The 22,314-nt window shown below is 37.3% G+C and overlaps 1 protein-coding gene across 5 annotated transcripts; it reads right to left on the bottom strand.

Moving 5' to 3' along the window:
• Positions 1-2,149: 2,149 nt before the first annotated feature.
• On the bottom strand, positions 2,150-20,739 carry LOC123517497 (1-acyl-sn-glycerol-3-phosphate acyltransferase epsilon-like). 5 transcript variants are annotated; one of them, XM_045277617.1, is made up of 9 exons: positions 20,527-20,739; positions 18,500-18,680; positions 18,079-18,157; positions 17,499-17,701; positions 16,275-16,373; positions 14,280-14,354; positions 4,673-4,826; positions 4,298-4,421; positions 2,150-4,168 (listed from the first exon to the last, which is right to left on the bottom strand). In XM_045277617.1, the coding sequence occupies exons 1-9, from the start codon at positions 20,601-20,603 to the stop codon at positions 3,934-3,936; spliced, it is 1,227 nt and encodes a 408-aa protein (XP_045133552.1). In that variant the 5' UTR covers positions 20,604-20,739; the 3' UTR covers positions 2,150-3,933. The 5 variants fall into 5 exon arrangements, with proteins under 5 accessions (XP_045133552.1, XP_045133553.1, XP_045133555.1 ...); XM_045277618.1 differs by lacking the exon at positions 20,527-20,739 and adding an exon at positions 19,564-19,806; XM_045277620.1 differs by lacking the exon at positions 20,527-20,739 and adding an exon at positions 19,218-19,392.
• Positions 20,740-22,314: the final 1,575 nt, after the last annotated feature.

The raw sequence follows: 22,314 nt of genomic DNA, 5'->3' as shown, positions 1-22,314 counted from the left end.
CTATACAGCATCAGTCCTGTAGGTGTCATGAAAAGCATTATGGTTTGACATGCATGTATTTGATGTAACAGTATCTCTCTCTCTCTCTCTCTCTAGCACACACACATACTACACACACAGAAATCTTTAATAAGAATGGCCCTTCATATATGAGATACTACTATGAGTACTTTATTATAAAGTTTACAATAATTACTGATTTTATTTTGAGATCATTAGTTTGTTGAATTATCTTCTCAAATATAAGCAAATATTCTAGAAAGTGATACTGATTTTGTATATGAGCATGTTATATCTGATTATTATTTTTTACCCATATGTTGTAAGAGACTCTTACATTTTCTTTACTTAATTGTTCTATCATTAATCTAAGTATTCATGATATCTGAGGATGAAACAGGCTGGTACTAAAACCATGCAAGATTTAAACTAATCATCAATAGCAGTGTTGTTCCTGCAAGACTGAGAAACCATGGTATTATGTACCAACAACTGAATTTCCTGTTCCATGATATTGTCATATAAATGAAATGTCAACATTATATTACAAATTAGGTTAAATGTTATTTTTCGTCCTTTTTTTTTTTAAAGTAATTCATATTTGAGGCTGTTATTGCAAGAGGGGGATAACCCTCAAAAATGGTGAAATCGAGTTATGGGTGGCAACGTGCTCACAAAGGGTGTAAAAAGGTTCTAAGCACGTCAGCAATACCCAAATCGACCATTTGGTGGGTGTTATGAAGGTCTAAAGTTGAGCAAAATTCACACAAAAAATCTAAACTAACATTGGAAGTGAGTGCAAGCTGGGGATAACCCGCAGTTGGTGGTAGTGGTGCGCGAGCCAATGAACTGCGAGCGTCTCACTACGCCCCCACACTCGGCCAATCACAACCTCTGTTTACTTGCAGGGAGGACCACGTGTGGAAAACAACACGGCTTTTAATCCTGCCTGATCTTTCTCCACAGACCCACACCATGTGCCTTGCTTACGCATGTACTACGCTACATCTCTGCTTTTTTTTCCACTATCAAGAGTGATGTCTTCCTCCAGTGATGAGAGCAGCCCTGCTTCTACTGGCCTAGGCCCTATGGAAGAGGCAAGGAAGAGAAGAAGGCGTGACGTTGCTACATGGAAGAGAAACATGCAGAAGAAACATAGAGACACTGGAGAAGAGTACACCAGTACCACGACTGGCGCCATTGTTCCTGCACGCTAAGTTGGACCGCCATGTATGTGCCCTAATAAATGCTATGATATTGTAGGGCGTGACAATATCAATCAAGTCTTCGAGAACTATTGGAAAATAGGCTCGCATGATGGACAGTCTGCCTACCTTGCTGCACACATGTCTGGGAAACCTGTTGCTCGGAAGTATGCAGGTGATGATTCATGCCGGTCACATATGAATATTCTGTGGAGGTGAATGGTGAGCAGAAACTGGTGTGCAAGGTATCATTTATCAACATCCACGGTATCAGCAAGAAGAGAGTGGAGAATGTGGTGGCAAAAGTGGGTAAGACAGGTGTCTCACCTCATGATGAACGTGGCAGGGCACCGTCTATCAAAAAGACACCTGATGACGTGAGGCAGCAGATCCAGAGCCACATTCTCTCTCTGCCTACCTGTGCTTCACACTACTCCCGTGCGAAAAGCAAGAACCGGTTCTACTTGCCACCTGGGTTTACCCATAGGAAGTGTTACGAGCTGTATGAGAAGGACTGTGCCGACAAGGTTATACCTGCCGATAAGGTCGTGTCCTTCGTCAAGTACAGGTTCGAGTTCATGACCTACAACATCGGTACAAGCCCCCCCCCCACGTCGACACGTGCAGCTTCTGTGATAAGACCAAACTCAACATCGAGCAGGCGAAGATGGAGAAGGATGATTCAAAGCTGCAGGAGCTGAACACTACCCTGAGGCTGCACAATCTAAGGGCGAATGTGGCACAGGACCTCATGCAAACGTACGCTGAGGACAACGATGTGAACAGGATGGTCATCACAATGGATTTTCTTTAACATCATAAGACCCTTAAAAAAAAAAAAAAAAAAAAACCTACCCTGGTAACTTTTTTGGCTGGTAAGTGTAGGTATAGTTTTTTTTTTTTTTTTTCCTAGGAGGTGGAGATGAAAATAAGGTGACAAAACAGAACTCTTCGAGACCTTTATTTTGATGTATGATAATAGCATAGTATGCCCTTCCTTCCATGCGTAACAAGTGGCTAACTTTAAAGCGTATTTTCTCGAAAGTAGGGCCATGAGGGTTATCCCCCTCTTGCAATAACAGCCTCATTTGAAATTTTCATGAAAATATTTTACTTTAACCTTACTTTACTGGTTATTATAATTTTTCTTTATCATTCTGACACCTCTTCACAAGACAATACAATGGGATTATTGTTTTCTTATGAGTAGTAATTACATTCTGGAATTTATGTTGTTAATTACATCACAAATTCCTTAAATAGTGACACTCATTGTAAGATATGATATTTCAACAGATCTCAAAGACTGCCATGTGTCAAATTTTGAATGAAAGGTAACACAAACAATATTACTTCTGAGTGTGAAAGTAAATGCACCACTTCCTGTATAGTTAAGATTTAAACAAGAGTCCCAATATCAGCATTAAGATCAAAGCCAAACAGGAACTCTAATGCCTTCATTACCATTCTCAGTGAATACATAGTATTGAATTATGAGTAACAATAAAAATATCTAACATTTGTTCCTTGCTAAAATGCAATCAAATTTATGCAGGAAAACAGTTTAATAAGAAATTATCATCACAAATAATATCAGCTCGTCTGGTAAAGTAACATGTTGGGGGGAGAGAAAAAAAAAAAAAAAAAAAATCAGATAGCAACAGCACATAAAGTACAAACATATGACTTCTAGTTCATGAATAGAAAGTGCATCTTAATAGCTGGAGGTATGATGGTTAGATGCTTGGCCTTTTTGTTATTGATGACAACCCTTGTTAGAGTTGAGAAATGTACCCTTCCACAGTTTACATCCACTTGTGCTTAGCTTACAAGTTGCATAGGATTATCATCTGTCAGTTTGGTGCACTTCCATTCTCACTCCATTAACTTCATTGTACACTAATGGTAAATGTAAAGTGAGTATCATTTTTATGAAAGGTTCTCATGTTAAATATCTAAACAAATTCAATGTTCCTTGGTTTGTTTTTCTTCATAACAAGATTGTGTACGACAAAAGATATCAACTTCATAACAAGATTGTGTACGACAAAAGATATCAACTTCATAACAAGATTGTGTAAGACAAAAGATATCAACTAACTGATTTCAGAAGTATGTCTCCTTTTATCTAACATCTACATATATAACTAGCAGTAGCCAACTACTGAAAGAGATAAATGAATTTTTCACTAAAATGCTAAAAAGTTCCAACATGAAGTGAAAAGTGACTAAAAGATGGAAAAAAATACGACCAACATTAATATACAAAAAATATTTGTTTTACCTACAGAATTCCATACACAGCTGCAGTCCTTACACACTAATTTTGTTTTAAGGTTTTATATATCAAATTTATATTCACTGACTTTACTAGTAGGCATTTTATTATACTGCATTGATTTCTCATTCCCAAATAAGAGCCTGCACTGCAGGTCATTTTGGCTCTACTTTGGAACAAAATATAAATACCAAAATCACTGTTGACATTTCCAATGCATTCAGTTACTATGAAAACCGTTATTTCTGACTATATGCAGTTATTTATTTACCCATATCAAGGGAAAAAACATACCTAATTTGTCTGCCTCTAGTAAAGCATGTTCAGCTATAAAAGGTAATAAAATATGTGATCCTACATAGCACCAACCAGCCAATCATTCCTTTGACAGCCATAAGTACACTGAGGTCAAGATCCAATTTGTGCATATCACTATTACTCCTGATGGCACTAGCAAACAGAGCGTATGGCCAACCAGGCATAGGAACCCATTGTGCCATACATAAGTAGATGAAGGTAGAGTTGATGTCCCATCTTTGTGCACAAAAAGGGCACTGACAAGGCTGTAAAAAATATGAAGGAAGAAAGGGTAGACCAAAGCCCCAAATGGGAAACTCTTCCTCCAAGTGTCTTCTGCACAGTAGCCCTCTGTGTTGCATCCTTGGAAAAGAAGTTCTCTGCTAGTCTGTGGAAAGAATCCTCGTCAGAACCTCATAATCCATACATGCAAAGCTAAAGTCAAATTAAAGAAATGTGAGTTTGGTAATTAAGTTCATGGAAGCACAAAGAATTAAGTTTTTCCAGATTGACTTACTTATCTTTTTCAGCATACAAGCCATGTAGCCAGACTCTAAGACTTTCCTCCTCTTGTGGCACTTCAGTCATAGGGATGCGCCGTATGTGAATGTGAACCCTTTTACACTTTCCCAACAGAAATTCTGCAATAACATTAAATACTAAATAGAATATCTTGATCTTATTCTATTCTATTTAGCAAGCTAATGTCACACATTTATCTTACTTTAGGATTCCATATACCTGCAGCATCTCTCCTTGAAAGTAAATTTGTTTCCCCAAGTTTATTATTGTAAAGCAGTACAAGAATGTTGGACTTTTTTTTTATTTTATGCTTTGCTCTACTATGAGGTATTCTTAAAATATATAACAAAAACAAGTGTGAATGACTCACCTATAAGTTGTGGTGCATTGCCTCTTACTCCTGACTGATCAACGGTTCCTTCATAAAATACAGATACATCATACAGAGCATCAAACTTGTCATGTAGATGCTTGGTCACTAACCAAGTTCCCTTCACTTTTGGCACTAGGTGATGCTTAAGTACCTGGAGAGGTAAAGTATGGAAGCAATGTGGGATTTTACTGGAAGAGAATAGGTTGAATTATGGATAATAAAAATCTAAATCTTACTCACATACAATAATACTTGCATCTGCATGAAAGTAGATACAGTTCAAAGAGTTCGTAAGTGTTCGCAAGAAGTATAATATTGGTTGATCAAAGATGTTAATCATACAGATCAGTAACTAACTCTTCAGGTCTGGAACTCCTCAATTATCATCGGATATATCACGAGCGCCCCAATGTCAAAATATGCACCAGAGTGTTAAAAGGGTTCAAAGTTTAACTGAGATTCCAAGTTGGGGTTGAAAAAATACTGGCAAGGACAGTAAAATTGACTGCAGATACAGAATACAACAACATTTGGATAAGGAGGGATATGAATCAGGAAAAAAGGGAAAAAAAGAGAGAACTGAGAAATGAAGGCAAAGAAAAAAACAAGAGGATAGAGAACGAGAGGAAGAAATTTTACTGGAGAGTACTAGACATGAGGCTGAGGAAATGGTATGTGTGGGAAGCAGAAGGAAGACATTAAGTGTTATGCATACAAACATAGATGGGTTGGAATGTTGGAAGTGAGAGACAATATGTTGGAAAAAAAAATTGGATGTGGCATATATAATAGGAACAAAGTAAATTTTAAAGAACAGGAAAATAATGTTTGGAGGAGAGACAGAAGAGGAAAAAGCAGGAGTATTGATAATGGTTCAGGAAGATATAAACGTGGAAATACAGTACAGAGATGGAATGATTGAGGTTTTAAGTATAACAATTAGGACCAGTGGGAGGAAAAAAAAAAAAAAAAAAAAAAAAAAAAAAAAAAAAAAAAATCATATTAAGATGTGTGCCACCAAAGACTAATACATGAAAACTTGAAGTACACCAGGAAATGTAAAATGAAATGCTGAGGTGCTTGAACAATATGCAAAGAACCAACAGAAAAGTATTACTTGTGAACAATCTAAACAGCAAACATGTTAATTGGGAGGATATGAAATTAAATAGCTACACTGGATGATGGAGAGAACTACAACTGGCAGCGGTAAACACAATAACCCAAAGGGTGAAGGAATACACAAGGTATATAGGGTATGAAGAAACATCAGTGTTAGATCTGATATTCACAAAAAAAAAAAAAAAAAAAAAAAAAAAACAGCTTTGTCCAGCCATTGAACAACGTAGACCCATGGGAAAAAGACATCATGTAGTGCTAGAAGTTGAATTGGAAGATCAGGAAATTTTGAGATGGAATGATGAACACAAACAAAAAGATGATTGAATCATGCCAACACAAATTTTGAAGGATTAACTAAGTACTTTGGTGGTATAAATTGGAAAGAAACCATGCAAGGCAAGACCCTAGATAAACACAATGAGGGATAAAAAGGTACTTCCAGTATACAGATTTAAAGAGAGCAAACACACATGGTATAAGGCTACAAGCATTTTAATGAGGAACATAACAATTAATTACATGTATTAGAATAAGGAGGGAGGAGGAGAGAAAGTTTGAAAGGGATGGCATAGAAAGATATGGAGAGGAACCAAAACTATTCTACAAGTATTTACGTAGAAAAATGATGAACTGATAGACCATAACAAAGTTAATTAAGAGAAACAGGATATCTGAAACAATGGAAGAAATGAGTTAACTGATGAATGAGAGCTTTAGATTGTCTTTAATGTAGAAGATTTCACAGATCCAAATGATGAAACGACACAGGAAGGGTTACAAAATGTTATGATGCATAAACAGGAAATTAGCATATTACTAGAAAAGATGGATGTAAGAAAACCAAAGGGACCATATGAAGTGTCAGGATGGAAACTGAGAGAATGTATAAAACAACTGATAAACCCACTTTGGGATGTGATCAATAGCTCATTAATGGAAGGGAAAGTACCAGAGGAATGGAAAAGAGGAAATATAGTCTCTATATACAAAGGAGGGAAAAGAACCAAGCCCTTGAGTTATAGGCCCGTGTTATTGACTAATGTTGTGGGAAAGCCCTGTGAAATAATTATTAAAGAAATATAGCTGGATTAGCTGGAGGAAAATTAAATCATAAACAACTCCCAATTTGGATTTAGAAAAGGAAGATCATGTATAACAAATCTACCAAGTTTCTATACATAGGTTACAGATGAGCTACATGGGAGAGATGGATGAGTGGACACAGTGTATATAGATAATAAAAAGGCTTTCAACAGAGTACCACACAGAAGACTCCTATTGAAAACAGAACATATAGGAAGAGTACAGGGAAGTATCTTAAGCTGGATTAGAGACTACTTAACAGAAAGCAAAATGAGGACAGTAATAAGAGACACCTCCATCAAGTTGGAGCACTGTAACTAGCAGAAGGGGTTATAATGAAAAAGAAGGAAAAGTAGTGATTGTACAAGACTCTGACTCCAGAAAGACACAAATGGGTTATTTGCTTCAACAAACAAGACACTACCAAATGTCAGGGTAGCAATTAACTACATGGACAAGAGCATAATGAAAAAAATCATAACCCCGATGATAAGACCTAAATTTGAATGTGCAGCAGTGGCGTGGTCACCACACATGCAAAAGGACATCACGAAGCTAAAAAGAATCCAAAGGATGGTGCCAGAAGTAAAGGACCTTCCCTATGAAGATAGACTAAAGGAAATGGAACTACCAATTTTGAAGGATAGATGGGAGAGAGGAGATCTAATAACAATGTACAAGATAGTAAATCGTACGAAAAATATAAAGAGACAAGACCTGGTATCATTGATTAAAGACTGAGATAGATGAACAAAGAGGACACTCTAAGATCAGAAAACATCAATGTCAGAGAAATATTAGAGTTTAGTTTTCCAAATAGGACGGTGGACATCTGGAACAGCTTGAGTGTGTATATATTAAAGGAAAAGTTGGATAAAATTAGATATAGAGACAGATTACTATGAGCCCCACACACACACACACACACACACACACACACACACACACACACATATATATATATATATATATATATATATATATATATATATATATATATATATATATATATATATATATATATATATATATATATATATATATATATATATATATATATATATATATATATATATATATATATATATATATATATATATATATATATATATATATATATATATATATATATATATATATATATATATACAGTAAGTCCTCGTTATACGGTACATATGCGTTCCTGAAAACCTTACCGCATATAGAATTTACCGTATACTGAACCCATTATAACATGTAATATTAGGGAATGCGTTCCAGCACGTCGAAAGTCACCCCTACAGAAATAAAAATACATGAAAATAATATATATATATATATATATATATATATAAAAAAAAAAAAAAAAAAGTAAAGTACTGCGCAAGAAATAAACAGAAAATGTTTCTGATTTACCATTCAATCGCCATGTATTCTATCAGATGATGTCCTTCCCGAGGCTAAGGGACAGTAGGGATTTCAGCCCTTACCTTTCTTCCGCTGAGTGGGCAGACGAGCATAAGACGTCGTCGTCTGCACTGTCGGAAGCAGATGTAGAAGGGCCAGCTGTAGCAGGGTCGGCACATTTCAATGGTTTGAAGAAAGAGAATATTGAGGAAGGGCCAGCTATAGCAGGATCGGCACAAGGACAGCATGTCTGACTGGCTTGAAGAACGAGTAGATTGAGGACTGTTTATTTTTTCTTGTTTTTTTTTCATCATAAATTTCTTGATAAATCTTGACACTTTTCTTTACGTCATGAGCCACTTTGCTACTCCTGGCAGAATTTGGGTCACGTTCCTTCAAGGTTTGTAGAGCTTTTTCGATACCACCGAGACATTCTCAGTTTTGATGTCCAGGCCACGCACAGGTGCTTCCTCGTCTGCCTCTTTTTCTGCCTCCTGTGATGCCTTGTCTAGCTCTATAAGTTCATCATTTGAGGGAGATTCAGCATGGCTTTCCAAAAGATCTTGAACATCATCATCATCAACTTCATCGAAGCCAGCCCTATGGCACAGATTTACTATGTCATTTCTGATCGCACCGATGTTGTCTTCAGCGAAGCCTGGGAAGTCATGCGCGCATTCTGGCCATACTTTATTCCACGCCAAGTTCATGGTAGACGTCTTCACTTCGTCCCAAGATGACTTGATGTTATCTAAGGCGTGCTTGATGTTATACAACTTCCACTATTCACTGATAGTGGGTTTGCCAGGCCCATCTGTGCCCTTTATCAGTTGCTGCATGGTTCACCGCTGGTAGTAGGCTTTAAATGTTTGCCATGATTACTATGAATATATTAGTGCTTACAATAAACCCTTTAATATTCCATTTATTCATCTAATTAGTAATGCATGTAAGTAACATGTAATGCAGTTAAAAAGGGGGGGAAGGGGAAGAGATAAGAGATTCCAAGGGTGGTCAAGTTAAAGTTAGTACTGTGAGTGGCGGGGAGGTGTGGTGTGGATGACGTCATCACCCCTGGTCCCCCGCGCTGGGCCCTCTCGGATGACATGAGCGAATACCGTATCTGTGAATTTTTCTTACTCTATATCGAATCGAGGGTAGTAATTTCCAAATACCATAACTGAATTTACCGGATAACGAACTACCGAATAACAAGGACTTACTGTATATATATATATATATATATATATATATATATATATATATATATATATATATATATATATATATATATATATATATATATATATATATAGACAGGTAGATATATAGATAAACAGATAGGACATATGACTTATGCCCTACAATAGATGCAATTCACATTAGTTTTGATAAAAGTAATAGAAGAAAATTACTATGATTCCAACCAGATTGTGTGTGTGTGTGTGTGTGTGTGTGTGTGTGTGTGTGTGTGTGTGTGTGTGTGTGTGTGTGTGTGTGTGTGTGTGTGTGTATTTACCTAATTGTATTGTACATGGTTCGAGTGGGGCTCATAGTGTCATGTCTCCATATCTCCATTTATCTAGTTTTTCTTTAAAGTTATGCACACTATGTGCTGTGACAATTCTGTTATCCAATGCATTCCATTTTTTCACCGTTCTGTGTGGAAAACTGTATTATCCTTCACACACTGCCTCATCCTGATCTTCTTTTCCCTCATCCCATAAATCACGAAGCTTTTTTTTTCTTGTCCACTACATCCCACACCAAATCTTCCTTCTCCTTGATAACTTCTATTATAGCGACTTTCGTGTTCACCTGAATTTGTCTCCTTACCACTTCTGAAAATTTGACTTTTTCCTCTTCTTGCTCTTGTTTCCATTCATTTCTTAGTTCTTTCAACTTGTCATCACCTAGACCACCTATGCCCTGTCTGTAATCCCGTCCTGCACTTTAGCCTGCAAGCTCTTTAATTTAGGCATGTGGTTTTTAGAATGTCATTTTGCTTCCTTATTTCCTAAATCTCCTCTTTCAATTCCTAGTTTATTGCACTGACTTTCTCAAATTCAGCTACTCTCAATTTCAGGGCTGTGTTCTCCGTTATCAGTCGGTCTTGTGTTGGACATCACCTCCTTCATATATCTTAATTCTCTTTCTACATTAATAAGCCTTTTCATATTACCTCATTCATCCCTAAAACCCGAGAAATCTTTTTCCATAGTATCATCAGTCACTTTCCTTAAACCAATAGAGGTTTCTATAAAGCGTTGGTTATCACTCGGCGTATGTTTTTATTCCGCCATACGCCTGGCAGTGCTACTTGGTTCCATCTCTTTCTCGTTATTCATTCCTTATATGTCATCTAACACTTATTTAATTTGGAGATAGGAGAACCTATGGCCCCCTCTACAACTGTACATACGTCTGTCTAGGCCTGAGTCCAACTCTTTTTGTAGTAATCTCTTGTGAGCTGCTCAGATGCGTGTGTCCTGCTCGATGGCTCGATGGTGTGTGTGTGTGTGTGTGTGCGTGCATTTACCTACCTAGTTGTATTTACCTAGTTGTAGTTTTACAGGGCCTGGGCTTTATGCTCGTATGGCCCCGTCTCCATATCTACACTTATCCAATCTTACTTTAAAACTATGCACACTCGTTGCAGACACTACTTCTTCATTCAAATTGTTCTACGTCTCAACACATCTTTGCGGGAAACTATACTTTTTAATATCTCTTACACATCTTCCCTTCCTCAGCTTCTTACTATGCGATCTTGTGCTTCGACTGGCATATTCTTCTCTCAGGATCCGATACTCATTGTCCACTTGGTCCATTCCGTTTATCAATTTATAAACTTGTATGAGATCCCTCTCTCCTTCTCTGCTCCAATGTTGGAAGATCCATAGCCTTTAGTCTCTCCTCATATGTCATCCCTTCAAGTTCTGGGACCATTCTTGTAGCCATTTTTTGTAGTCTCTCCAGCTTCCTTATGTGTTTCTTTTTGTGAGGGGTCCACACTACTCCTGCATATTCCAATCTGGGTCTTATTATAGTACTTATCAGTTTCTTCATCATTTCTTTGTCCATGTAGTGAAATGCTATTCCAATATTCCTTAGCAAATTATATGTCTCTCTGAAAATTCTATCAATATGGCTTGCCGGTTGATTATTTTCTTCCATCGTCACTCCCAAATCCTTTTCCTTTTTTACTTTCTCCAGTTCTACTCCATCTCCCATCTTATAGATTCCCACTGGTCGTCTTTCACTCTTTCCCATTTCCATGACATGGCTTTTGTCCACATTGAATTCCATCTCCACTTTTTACTCCATTCCCAGATCTTATTTAGGTCTTCTTGCAGTATTTCACAATCCTCTTTTTGCTTTATAACTCTGCACAGTTTCGCATCGTCCACAAACAGATTTATGTAGCTCTTCACTCCTTCTGGCATGTCATTTATATAAATGAGAAAAATGTATTGGCGCCAATACTAACCACTGTGGCACTCCGCTTTCTACTGCTCTTCACTTGGACTTCATATCTTTGACTACCGTCCTTATTTCTCTCCCCCTCAAATAATTTTCCATCCATCTCAATGTGTTTCCTTTTAAACCACCCTTCTCCTCTAATTTCCACAGTAACCTTGCATATGGCACTTTATCAAATGCCTTTTCTAAATCTAAATAAATACAGTCAATTCATCCCTCTCTCTCTTGTACCCTATCAACTATTCTAGAGTAGAAACTCAGTAAATTTGTTACACACGACCGACCTTTTCTAAAGCCAAATTGGCTATTTGATAATAATTTGTTGTCTTCAAGGAACTCAATCCATTGTTTCTTTATTACTCTTTCACACATCTTACATATTACACTAGTTAGTGATACTGGTCTGTAATTTAGAGGTTCTTCCTTCCTTCTGCTCTTATATATGGGAACCACCTCAGCTCTATTCCATTCCACTGGTACTGTTCCATTTTCTATTGAGCATTTTATGATGTTGTATATAGGACTTGCTAGTTCTTCCCTACATTCTTTCAGTATTCTGCCTGAGACTTCATCTGGTCCCATTGCCTTTTCTTCATCCAGTTCCTTCATTAATTCTTTTATTTCAAGCTTGGTTACTTTAATCTCTTCCATATAGATGGTCTCTCTATTACCCTGTGGTCTTTCAAATTTGGATTCCTTAGTAAAGACCTCCTGGAACTTATTATTTAACAGTTCTGCCATACTTTTTGGGTCTTCCACCATCCCATTTTCTCCTTTTAACCTTTCTATTGTTTCTTTTTGTCTTATTTTTCCGTTTAAGAATCTGTAGAACAATTTCAGTTGCTCCTTGCATTTTTCGACTATGCTCTTTTCATAGATCCTCTCCTCTTCCTTCCTCATTTCAACATATTCATTCTTGCTATCTTGAAGTTTACCTTATTACTGCATTTCTATTTCTCCTCCACCTTTTCCATACTCCATCCCTTTTCTCCTTTGCCCTGGCATACTTTGCGTCAAACCAATCTTGTGTGTGTTTCACTGTTTGATCTGCTGCAGTCTCTGATGAGACAGCCAGACGTTACCCTATGGAACGAGCTCAGAGCTCATTATTTCCGATCTTCGGAGAGGCCTGAGACCAGGCAAACACCACACACCGGGACAACAAGGTCACAACTCCACGATTTACATCCCGTACCTACTCACTGCTAGGTGAACAGGGGCTACACGTGAAAGGAGACACACCCAAATATCTCCACCCGGCCGGGGGATCAAACCCCGATTCTCTGGCTTGTGAAGCCAGCGCTCTAACCACTGAGCTACCGTGTGTGTGTGTGTGTGTGTAATTAAAGGCATTAAGTACAAGAGTTCATAAAACATCAAAAACTAAAGAGTAAAAAGTGGTACTGTACAGTAATAATAAAAATATAGATAAATAATTAAAATAAAAAGTTTAGCCACCTTCTACAAATAGCTGCTGATGAATGTTCACTGTTTATATCACTTCATAACACCTACATATATTTCAATCCATCCACTCTTCTTATCTTTCCTAGTTGATATTTTGAACTCATTATGTTATTTGGATGTAATACTATGGAAAATATCATTCCCAAGCCCTTTCCTCTAATTTTACTGATGATCTAATGTCTCATCTTGGAACCATAAATACATTTGTGTGTGTGTGTGTGTGTGTGTAATTCACCATGGTCATCTGCTGGTCACCCAGTCAGCCTTCCCTATTATAGAGCAAGCTCAGAGCTCATAGACCGATCTTCAGGTAGGACTGAGAGTGTGTGTTTCACTGTATGATCTGCTGCAGTCTCTGACGAGACAGCCAGACGTTACCCTACTGAACGAGCTCAGAGCTCATTATTTCCGATCTTCGGATAGGTCTGAGACCAGGCACACACCACACACCGGGACAACAAGGTCACAACTCCTTGATTTACATCCCGTACCTACTCACTGCTAGGTGAACAGGGGCTACACGTGAAAGGAGACACACCCAAATATCTCCACCCGGCCGGGGAATCGAACCCGGTCCTCTGGCTTGTGAAGCCAGCGCTCTAACCACTGAGCTACCGGGTGTGTGTGTGTGTGTGTGTGTGTGTGTGTGTGTGTGTGTGTGTGTGTGTGTGTGTGTGTGTGTGTGTGTGTGTGTGTGTGTGTGTGTGTGTTAAATTAAATAAGTATGTAATACAGCACATGAAGGTAAAGCCAGCTCCCAACACAGATAAAAACTAAGAACCTGAAACCCAGATAAGTAGATACTGTAAAGGCAGACAAGCATATGGCAAACTGAACCACATTTCAAATCCATATACATGTATGTAATTGTTAAGAATTTATACATTAGCAACACCCTATTTCCTTACCAAAAAAAAAAAAAAAAAAAAAAATAATAATAATAATAATAATAAAAATAAAAAAAAATATAAAAAAAACATGTTCAAGATCTTAGCAGCCCAACAAGACATCCCTGAAAAAAAAAAAAAAAAAAAAAAAAAAAAAAAAAAGAGAGAGTTCTTACTAGACTTTGAACTGCAGCACCCTGGCCCGCTCTTCCCCCCACATCGGATGTATCAGTGTTCCGCTTGCATTCAATCTATAGGTGAAAACTTCTTGACTACTCAAATCAAGTGCATCACCTACTCAAATGTATATCCAAGAAGACTTATCAAGAGCAGACTCCTTGCCCAGGGTTGGAGTAGAAAAATAATATACTATGAGATACATAGGATTGGAACTTGGGATAAATAGTATGAGTGAAGAATAGTTAAATATCCTAAGACAGTAAGAATCAGAAAGTATGACCCAAGATAGATCAAAGCAAAATTTATTGAAATCTTGGACGCAAACAAGAAGACACCTTTCAATATGGGAAAACTGAGCATAAAAATAGGTGAATGGAGATGAAGTGTAGAGTAGAATAAATGAGAGATGAGAACATCATAGGAGCATTTTTTTTATTCTTTTACAATGATTGCAAGCTCATCAAATGGGGATATATATTATATGATAGATGATGATGGTGGTGGTGGTGGTGGTGGTGGTGGTGGTGGTGGTGGTAATGATGATGATGATGATGATGATGATGATGATGATGATGATAATGGTGGTGGTGGTGATAATGATGATGATAATGATGATGATGATGATGATAGTGGTGGTGATAATAATGATGATGATGATGATGATGATGATGATGATGATGATGGTGGTGGTGGTGGTGGTGGTGGTGATGATGATGATGATGATGATGATGATGATGATGATGATGATGATGATGATGACGATGGTGTTGGTGGTGATGATGATACTGGTGATGGTGGACAATGATGATGATGATGATGGTGGTGGTGGTGGTGGTGGTGGTGGTGGTGATGATGATGATGATGATGATGATGATGATGATGATGACGATGATGATGATGATGATGATATCAAGATGATGTATAATGATAATGATGGTGGTGGTGGTGATGATTAAGAGTATCTAGAAAAGACATACTACATGAACTCAAAGATCATGGAAACAGTTCAAAAGTGAGTTGTGCAACTATGTATGCTGTACAAATTTGCATAAAGTTGATCACTTTGGCTTTGGTCATCTCTGTTGGTAAATGGGTCCTGAGACATAATACAACTCAAATCTTGCTTAAAAATAACAACTGAGGTGCATGTGTGGCCTAAGTGTAAGTCTGAATTGAGGCAACTGTTTAGCATCAGTCCTTAGTTACAGGTATTGCATGTGCTGTGCAATGGAGGTCAAGACCTTTAATCTCATACCTGTACTTAATGTTTTCTTCCTGCCCTTGTGCTTTCCGGCATGTGTACCACCACATCACTTGTCAAGTGGTCCAGGAAGGACTTGTCCTTAGAAACCAAGATCTTGTGGAAGATAAGGCAAGGGATAAGTGGATATTTGATTTTTTTTTTCTTTTTTCACTTCAAAGTTTCATCTCTTCATTTGGTATTTTGCATCATGTTTTCAGAGGCTAGGGCAATAGTACCCATATCAGTACTTTTGAAGATTGGAATATATTGGAAATTCACTCACTCAGGAAAGTTTTATGTCAATTACTGCAGAAATAAGAAGCTGACAGTATAAAGATGTTTTCTTGTTTGTTAACCACATTCTGTGGTGTGCCTTATGCCATTTGTATGCTCTTGCAGTAAGGGTCCACATAAACATTAACTCTGCACTCATACATCCAAGTGAGGATAGGATTGTTTGTCTTCCTCATCTACTGAGAGCAGATTTGTTAGCCTTCAGCTATTACTGGATTGTGAGTTCAAAGATCTTCAGTTATGGTCTGCATATACTGGAATTTTCTCCTGGGTAAATAGGGATGATAACAAGAAAGAAGAAAATACAAAATTACCTGCACCTAGTTAAAGATTTAAAGTGATCCTTCAGTTGTGACCGAAGCACACTTATCATTACACCATCAGGCCATTGCATGGTTGCAATTGTTCCCTTGTACCACAAGTCATTCAAACAACCACCTTTCTCACAACTCACCTGGAGATTGTGGTCTCTGGCAAATTGTTCAGAACTCTGGATCACCTTGGGTGTACCAGGGTAGTATCGAGTCCCTTCAGGGAAGATAATGAGCCAAGTCTGAAAGAGTACAAGTCATCATTCAACATAATTTATCCATTATGGAGCATCACCAATAGACCAAAATGAGAAGAATCAACTATAGTTATTTTGAAGTAACATTAGTATCCTATTATTCATATTTTTATGGAGCAAAGGTACTACATAAACAGTTTAGGAACTACTGTAAAGCAGTAGTTCCTAAACCGGGGGTAAATTACCTCCTGTGGGTAATTAAATAATTTTTCAACAGTTATGGAGAGGTGACAAAAAAAGTTAAGAATTCTGAAAATTAAGAAAACATTGCAGTACCTGGCACTAGGATTAATGTGAAATTAGTTTTAATATGGAAAGTTGTGAAGTAAAAATATTATAAATAAATATTTCTTATAAATTATTATTATTATTATCATAAATAATTATCAATTACAACTAATAAAGATGAAGTGAATAACAATAAACATGAAAAACTAATACGTGTATAGTTCTAGAAAAGAAATGTGTATCCGTGTGGCAACCCAAAAGTACTTTGACAGGTATACTTCAGACACACGTCACTCAGTAACTCTGATGACTCATTGACGTGTCCAGTATGCATCCCTCACTGCCTCTGACTGCCTCTATTAAGCATTGCCAGACATGTGATAATCATCGCAAAATACAATAATTTGGCCTCCCATGCAATAGGTAATAACATGCATGCGATAAGATCATGTAATAATTTTCATAAATATGTGATATCTTGGTCAATAATAAGTCAATTTTTAATCATGGTAAAAATGTGATAATTTGAGCTTGAAAACATAGCACCTCTGCCTCTATTTCACAGTCAATTTCTCTATGAGCATCAGCTGTGGTAGACATAAGCTGGTATGTATATGTAGTGCTTTAATCTAACCATATATATCCATGTTGACAACATTTTATGAACATATGCTTAATGTGGCATGTTAAATTGGTTAACAAGCTGAAAAAGTTTGGGAACCACTGCTATAGAGGATACTGTACATAACTCACTTTATTATCATTATTTTTGACTGACATACTGCCAACAACTGTTGTACTGATAAAATTTTTCATTGGAACCATTAAAAATTACACATACAGTTTTCCATGAAATACACTGGAGCCATAGCTCTTACCTACCGGTATATTAGGATTTCTGAGATAGTCAAGAGAAGCAATCATCTTCCTCTGGTTAAAGTTTCCTCGTTTGACATAGATGCAGCCATGAGCATAAAAGTAGTGGCCATAGAGGGGCATGAGCTGCAAGGTGTCCTTCATTACATAGCGCAAGTGACCCAGGGATCCACCCCTCAGAGCTACCATGTCTGCTACCAACCAGTCCACTGTAGGGATATAAGGTACATCAGATCATAACTCATGGCAGGTTCTACACATGATAAAGGCCAATTCTTAGAAAATTTTACAAATATCACATTCTATAATTCCTTTCTCCAAAAATTCCTTAAGGAATAAATTATAGAATTGACACTTTCAAACAAGTCACATTAATTCAGTAATTAAAATTTAGCTGTATTTAGCTATATATCTCAGTCTGTATGTATATATATATATATATATATATATATATATATATATATATATATATATATATATATATATATATATATATATATATATAACAGCAACAACATATATTTGATTTTAAAAGAGATTGGTGCTTATCTTGTGAAAATTAATTTCAATAAGGAAATAAGCTCACCTGTTGACTGGTGGTTAGCAAGGTACAGTACACTCTCCTTCTTCTTTAGTGCTTCATCAGCATCACCATACATCACCACCTTCGACCAATGCAACACAGGGCATTAATGTTTATCACATTATGCACATATACTAATTTATTTATCAATATAGTGATTTAGAATATTCAAAAGTTAATTCTCTGTTAATCTATTAATGAATTCAACCAAAATATCACTACTCTTTCTCGCAAATCAAAATTTCTGGTTTAACTACAAAACAAATTCTACTTAGGAAAATTACTTTTACAATTCTGCTTACAAGATTCTTGTCAGATGCATGCATGAATGAATAAACAATTAAGTAATCATTTCAGAAATTGAAAAATAGTAATTGTATTCAACTAAATAACTAGAAAAAGAGCTAGCTTTTTTGCAACAAACCTCAACTCTGGTGCAAGTTTCAAAGAAGAAGAGAACAAGGCGTTGGTAGAGGGAGTAGAGCTTATCATCACCCCATTGGTACACCCAAGGAGGAAGGGCGAGGCTCATCCCACGCCACACTAACCAGACTCCAAGGTACTCTGGAGCCACACCCACCATCATTACAGATCCTAATGCATACCTGCCCCAAATAAATATCATTAGCATCTGAAGCAAAAACTCTTGTGTTTGATCTAAATGCTATTTTAATGAAGGCTACTAAGTCTCCACTATCAATCACAATGAAATTACCATTGACATAGAGTAAATAAAATTAATAAATCTAATGGAAGGAATAAGGACAATAAAAAAATACGATGAACAGTCAGATTTTGGAACCCTGTACTTATTTGTTATTCATTACAATCCCATTGTTACCTTTACCACCCACTTTGCATGTGATAGTTTGGAAGAAGGTTAGAGGAGTAAAACCAGTAACTTGAAAAAATTAGGATAACATGGTGGGAGTATATGGAGGAGAATAGTCCTTGTTTGTTGACAATTTTTTGAGGATTGTTTTTTCATCCTCAGTGTTTTATTATGCCAAATTGGGCAATCCAATGCCTACTTTGGCATCCTCCACTCCAAAATCTTGATTTCTCACCCAATTCTCAAGCTTACTTTTCTTATAAAGAGGCGGCAATAGAACACATAAGGGGTCGCGATTGGTAAGACTTACCAAGCTGTTAACAAGTGACATGTCTATGGTGGTGTCCTTCCCGGTCCATGTTCTCCAGGAACCTTGGCAGGATGGCATTGGAGTTAACAAAAAATAACTTCAAATAAAGATGTCCATTTACGACAACTCATAGTGGCCTACAACACTGCCTATTTGCGAATATCAATTCTGGCATAAAAACGTGAATCAAAATTCACATGGAAACATCATCCATATCTAACAAGACATGCATGACACCAACACAGCATCACTCTTCTCTTCTGGAATTCTCCTCCCCTGCCGGAACAAGTTTAAATGGTTCCATTAAATTTTAGCCCTTAAAACATGTATGAAAAATACAGCTCACCTCACACAGCCAACGACTCCCATTGTAACGGAGTATTAACTTGATTTAAGTTTTGAGCCTAAGAAACCGTCGTCTGCTCTGACATCTCACGTCTGGTTCATCTCGGTAGAAGGACAATCACTTCAGCATTTTTACTTTTTAGCATCATCCAGCACTCAACATATCCTGCCACCTATAACTACTTCCATAACGTGCAAATAATTAATTAACTTTTCCTCACTCGTCTTATGTGAACTTGTGTGTTTCTCAGTGATATCCCGGATCTCAAACATCTTTCACGTGTTGGGCTCAGCTGTTTATTTCAAGGATCAAGGTACGGTTCATAGCGGACATGACTCCCCAAATTACGTAATTGCGACTCATAGCCGGTAAATATCACCGGTTCTGTGCCACATTTGTTGCTTGATATATAAGTATGTCATATATCTTTCATAATTAAGAAACGTAATATGTACCTGAGTGATAACTAAGGTAGATATAATATTCACAGCATATATTTTTGCGTGCATTTTAATTCTGCTCCCTGTTCAGAAAAAGAAAGAAAGAAAGAAAGAAAAAGAACACCCATGCATGCCATGTCAGCTGTTGAATGTGGAAAATCAATTAATCAATGTTCTCTACAGTGTTGATTCAGCCATCCAATAATATCAAGTTTAGCACTGTTGAGGTTTTCTATACTATTTATATTTCCTCGTTATTGTTATTATTTAATCAGTAAATTCACTTAAAAGATATTTCATAATAAATCTACGGGTTCGCACGGCGTCTATCTCTACCGAAATAAAAGACATGGAGAGTCACCGTCATACTCTCCACAATAACTTTCTAACTTTCGTTGTCTTAGTTATGCGTCCAAGCGTTTGTAATCTCTGTATGAACCTCAACTTTCACATTTTCGGCATGGCAAGAGTAGCACGCCTCTCCCGGCCCTCCCACACACACGTCAACCATTTAGTTACTTACAGCGCATAGGTCCTTACAGTTTCCAGATTTACTCCAAGGGGCCTCAGCAATTTTTCCAGAGCCACTGACGTCGCCATATTTTGCTGGTAGATTGAACGACAACCACCGAGCAGCACAATACGAGTATTATGGAAACCTGTGGAATCCCCTGCCTCAAAAGACGGGAGGCAGGCACTGAGGCACTACTGAGGTCGAGGCCGTGATGTTCGTTGTGCAGATTGGACGGAAGGGGTTTGCAGGATGCCAGATACTCCTTGCTCAGCTGTTCTCTCTCTCTCTCTCTCTCTCTCTCTCTCTCTCTCTCTCTCTCTCTCTCTCTCTCTCTCTATGATTTACATTCACATCTTAGACATATGCCAGTGTTTCAAAAGCCTTTACTCATATTGGTAATTAAGATGCAAGTTTTAAGATGCAAGTTTCTATACTTAACATCGATACATTGCAGTCTTCATTCCATTTCCCGCAAACTATATGGAAGGAAAGTGAAAGTGTGTGTGTTTCACTGTTTGATCTGCTGCAGTCTCTGACGAGACAGCCAGACGTTACCCTACGGAACGAGCTCAGAGCTCATTATTTCCGATCTTCGGATAGGCCTGAGACCAGGCACACACCACACACCGGGACAACAAGGTCACAACTCCACGATTTACATCCCGTACCTACTCACTGCTAGGTGAACAGCACCTACACGTGAAAGGAGACACACCCAAATATCTCCACCCGGCCGGGGAATCGAACCCCGGTCCTCTGGTTTGTGAAGCCAGCGCTCTAACCATTGAGCTACCGTGTGTGTGTGTGTGTGTGTGTGATATGCGAAAATACAAATTACCAATATGTTCAAAACGTTATATATATATATATATATATATATATATATATATATATATATATATATATATATATATATATATATATATATATATATATATATATATATATATATATATATATATATATATATATATATATATATGTGTAACTTATTTTCTTTATTTTTCTTTTCTTTTTATTTCAGTAGTCACATGCCATAATTTTCCCATTGCATGCTTAGCATGGGCTCCACTTATAATATGACAAAGATGAAGCTACCGTGCACTCTCTGTTCAATAGAAAGTCATTACTCTCTAGAGTTCAATGAACCATCATTCTTTTTCTGCATGGTAGTTATACAAGTCATCACTCAAATGGATCTCTCTCTCTCTCTCTCTCTCTCTCTCTCTCTCTCTCTCTCTCTCTCTCTCTCTCAGAAGAAGAAGAAGAAGAAGAAGAAGAAGAAGAAGAAGAAGAAGAAGCAGAAGAAAAATATTTATCTTTAACTTTGATGTATTCACTGGTCAGTTTGTTTGTTTATTTCTTATCTCCCCATGTTAACACAAATATCGCACTCCAGTTATCCTCTTAAGGCTAGTACTCACTTGTAGACCATGTTGCGCGATTTGTCTATAAACCGTCTATAGACGGTCTATAGACATGGTCTATAGACAGTCTATATATAGACACCGTTCTTTGTCTCGTCTAGCGTCCACATTACGATTTAAATTTCTCGTCTAGTCTCTGTCAGTACATCATGGAGGACATTGCTTTGTGCGGAGTGAGTTCCTGCTTAGTGCTAATTGCAAGTGAAAGAACGAGAAAACGTAAGCGTTGGTGGAGTCGCGAAGTGTTTGCAGAAGGACCTAGGTTCGGTATTTCATTATTAAATAAATTAAGGACTGGAAGACGCCATGGGTTTTCGAAATTTCACCCGCCTAACCTCTACTGATTTCGAAGATTTGTTTCTGATGGTTG

This window comes from Portunus trituberculatus, chromosome 42, assembly GCF_017591435.1.
Source record: "Portunus trituberculatus isolate SZX2019 chromosome 42, ASM1759143v1, whole genome shotgun sequence".
NCBI lineage: Eukaryota > Metazoa > Arthropoda > Malacostraca > Decapoda > Portunidae > Portunus > Portunus trituberculatus.
This window is presented reverse-complemented; position numbering and strand designations above follow the sequence as displayed.